Raw genomic sequence first — 4,364 nt, forward strand, 5'->3', positions numbered from 1 at the left:
TGTAGCACGCAGTTTATTTTAAACAAAATACAGCGAGAATTAAGCACCAATTCTCTTGAGATGTTCCTGGAGAACGTCGAGTGCCTGTGATTCTTTACCCCACTCGCCAATGACGACGCAGCTGCAGCCAACGACCTTCCTTGGGTTGCCTTCTGGGTCAATCTTGCACAGACCGGCCATTTCACCTGTGGAATTTTTTTATTAGCTCAGTTGTTTTAGTTGAAATTATTTGTCTAATTTTTAACCAAAGAGGGCTTTATTAACTATCCAAATATATGAACATTTTGATATTTAATCTTACTCATAAGATTACTCATAATCTAGCATAACTTAATCGATACTTAATTAAGTGTACATTTATTAAGTTTTGTTAGTAAATTTACTTAATATTTTGCATTTTATAACAAACTCTAATTGGCAAAGGTAGAACTGTTCTTTGAGAACATTACTTTTCAGCACTTTATAAAGATATGGCTCTAGATTACATCACATCAGTTATTTAAATTTATAAAGAATATAGTTGTATATTGGAATAAATATTTAAACTATGAGCTATTGTGAAGATATAATCAGTTAAGTTATCAAAATTTGGATTTCTTAAATATTTGAAGTTTAACTTTCTTCACTTTTAACAAGGGTTGCCACTATTTTTACAAAAAAATTTTCCAGGTTCTAAAAATTTCCAGGTTTTTTAAGTACACATTTTTGAGACTATTTTTAGTTTAAAGTGAAGTTTAAGGTAAGAAATCGTGTATAAAAACATTGAAAATATACTGTAATGCTACTTTGAATATATTTTTAATTAAAAAGAAATATGATGACGAAATTATTTGTTTATATAATAGATTTTTTCTCAAAATTTTAGTACTGTACATGTGAAAATTGTTAAAATTCCAGATTTTTATAGGTAAAGTGGCAACCCTGTTTTAATTAACACTAGAGCTATAATTTCTTTTATGTTGAATCCAGAGGTTTTCCAAACTGTTTAATGGCTTTAGTAGTAAGCCACAAACATAAGTATGACTTGCGGTAATAAAACATTGCTTCTGAATGTTAACTATTATTTATTATATTATTTATCATACCATAATATTTTTTTCTAGTTGTATAATTATTTTAGGGCATCAGTGTCAAAGTTTCAGTTATTGACCTACTGTATAGTCACTTTTAAAGTCAAAAACTAGCAAAGTCTCAACCAGAGTTTTTAAGAAAATTTAGTTAATAATTATTCAAGTCCATATAAATGAAATTAATATAAATTAATAGACAAACACATTTGAAAACCAAATTGTTACAATAAATTTATTTCAAGAGATTTTTAAGAAAATTAAAGTTTGAAAAAAAAATAACTTGGTTTTAAGATAGTAATGTCCGACCAGCCCGAAGTCTTAGTCAAAAAATATTTAAAAGCCATAAGAAAAAACTACCATCTTGATTTTATAAACTATTTCAATTCGTCTGATTTAGCTAGCTTTACAAAAACTTAAACTGGCCGTGGAGTGTGTGTGACTAATAAATTCATAAATGCCATAGGAGGGGTAAATCATTAATATTTGATTTAATATTTACTCTTAAAATTTAGAAAACTATTCTACCTGTGATAATTCTTTTTGAAAAATCTAAGTGAATTTCAAGAAATAAGAAATCAAAGTTGAGTTCATAATGGGTACAAACAAGTTCATAATGGGGAGTTGCATAATATACTGCCTCACTAAAAAGTTATTCTTTCCTTAGATACAGCAATTGTTTTTAAAATTTTTAAATCTAATCTTTATTAAATTTTGAACAAATTGTAGGAAACAGACAAAGTTGATTTTTTTTAAATTTAGGTATAAATCTTTGATTTTTTTATTGACTTCCCTAAAAATAAATTATAAATATTGCTTTAAAACAAAAGGGATAATTTTTCAAGTTAAATCTTACTAAATTCAGAAAAAAATTCTTTACTTGTAGTAATTTTGGTTTTTAACAAAACTGATTATATCACTTTTTTCTTTATTCCTTAGAAAAATATTTTGTAAACATACAACCCAATTGGCCTCATTTAACCTGGTTATTTAATAATTTAGCATTAATTGTGGTTATACTAAGTGGTTAAACAAACTCCACTGCTGCTTAATTACCAGTGTGTGAAAAATCATAATTAATTCATAGTAGTTAGAATTATTAACTAAATTAATATTAAGGAAGTCCTTTTAAAATATGTGCCAAGCCTGTTTAATGTAAGAATTTATAAACTAGGGGGGTGGGGGGCATAGTCTTGTGATTATACTTCCGATGAATACTTACTAAAAGTAATTTAAAATTACAAGCTATTGTATTGTCAAGGAATAATCATTATTTACTAAACTATTGTTATTATTAATCAATTAATTTAATTAGTTAATCTTTAAACAACCTAGCACTAGTTGTGTACAGATGTATCTTCTATAAAAAGATGTAACTACATGTTAACCATGAAGTGTAAATATGACAACAGTCATGTACTTGTTCAATAGGTTAAATAACAATTTCTTTGTTTTGAAATTGGGTGCTTATAAAATTGTAATACTTAAAAAAAACTAACAGAGTGTAAGTAACAGAAAGCTTAAGTAGATAAGGACATTTGTATAGTATACCTAGTAACTTTTTGTTTTCTCAGATGGGCATAGGCAAACTATTTGAGATAGTATAAAAAAAACTCATTAATTAAATTCAAGTCTAGTGTTACAAATCAAATTTCAGAGCAAAGTATGAATAATAGTATATTTAGATGATAGAATTATGAATAAATACACTATTAATACTTTTTGCTTTGTTTAAAATTCAAGCAGCAATCTCTTAATCAATCCAGGAACTAAAAATCTTATGGTTCTTTATTTTATAATATTATGATTGCGGCTATATTAATAGGCTGATAAGGGAATCGAAAACTAATTTATACAGATCAATTAATACATTCATATGGTATATTCCTGAAGAACTAAATTATCCATGCAATATTTGAGGTAAGCCTATTACTGAGCCTTTCAAGTTGTTGTAATTTGTAGTTAAACTGGTGACCAACATTAACAAAAGTTTTATTAACTTGAGGTTTTATCTGATGCAAGTTTAGTTTGAATTGCTTCACATATTTACAACAATAGTTATATAAGAAAGAAAACTTTGTTAAAGTTTGTCCAGTGTCTAATGAAATAATGGGAAAGCCTAAGATTATTACAACAAGTTTTGTTAAAAATTGCATTTTAGTCTATAAGTTAGTGATATAAAAATATGGAGTCAACAACAAAGGTCTAAACAATAAAATTAATATTTAAACTATGTTATTTCCAATGTAAATTGTTTTGAAAACCTATAAAAATGTATACAATTTAGATTATTTTGGTTAAAGCTGGTCTTTATAAAAATACCAATGGTAATTAATGTCTTACAGTAAAACTGCTCAACTAAAAGGAAATTTGCTTAACTTATTAAAACTTTTGGTTGAAATTTTATTTATATGATAAACCTTTTCTAAAAACCATTACTCACCTAATTTCTTGCTGTCATCAACTTTCATCAGTGGGATCTGATGCTCATTGCAGAGTCCTTCAATTAGGCGAACGTACTCCTTTTGGTCACAATTTTTGGCCAAAAGGCAAAGATGGGCCTGTCTTTTGTCCAAAGCTCTTACAGCTTCATTTAAGCCACGTGCTACACCATCATAAATGACAGCTGTTTTCAAAACCTCTTGAAGCGCACTTTGAAGGTCCATAGGACCGGCAGCTTCAGGTTGTACTACAACTACTTCTCCTTCATTATCTGACATAGTGAGTCCTCGAAGTGTTGCTTTGATGTAATATTATCTAGGATGTAAGCTAGAATAGACACATTTCAAATTTTAATGGTATATGAACTTATTTTATGGTAAACACATTTTATGCATTTAAAATATGATCAGGGCTCACATTCTGACGTTGCTGTTATTTGGTAGATCGATTAAAGTTTTCAAGTAAACTTAACTAACTTTAGTATGATAAATTCGGTAACAAAAATTAGTATTAAATTTTTCCAGTTATATTTTATATAACATTTAATTTTGATTATGTGTATCGATTTATTAAAACTTAATAGTTAATTAAGTTCCGAATACTTATTTTGATTATAAATTATTTTTTAAATAAGTTAAAATCATTAAGCTTTTGTTCTTAAATTAAATCTAAATATTTTACTTTAAATAAGTTTTTTTGATTAAGTGTTTATACAATTTTTTTATTGTGGTATTAAATATAATAATAATAATAAATTATACAGTATCCTTCTAGTATTATACCGAGTCGGTATTACCGACATATGTTTATGTGTGTTAACGGATTAATACACTTCAACTGGGCTATGTAGTAGAA

At 27.0% G+C, this 4,364-nt stretch overlaps 1 protein-coding gene across 1 annotated transcript; it reads right to left on the reverse strand.

Annotated features, from left to right (window-relative positions):
* Positions 1 to 3,832, reverse strand: LOC145844719 (small ribosomal subunit protein eS12-like). Its single transcript, XM_082952133.1, has 2 exons — positions 3,511 to 3,832; positions 1 to 185 (listed from the first exon to the last, which is right to left on the reverse strand). The coding sequence occupies exons 1-2, from the start codon at positions 3,785 to 3,787 to the stop codon at positions 40 to 42; spliced, it is 423 nt and encodes a 140-aa protein (XP_082808259.1). The 5' UTR covers positions 3,788 to 3,832; the 3' UTR covers positions 1 to 39.
* Positions 3,833 to 4,364: the final 532 nt, after the last annotated feature.

The sequence above is a fragment of the Thalia democratica genome, chromosome 9 (assembly GCF_965202585.1).
Source record: "Thalia democratica chromosome 9, ktThaDemo2.hap1.1, whole genome shotgun sequence".
NCBI classification, from domain to species: Eukaryota; Metazoa; Chordata; class Thaliacea; order Salpida; family Salpidae; genus Thalia; species Thalia democratica.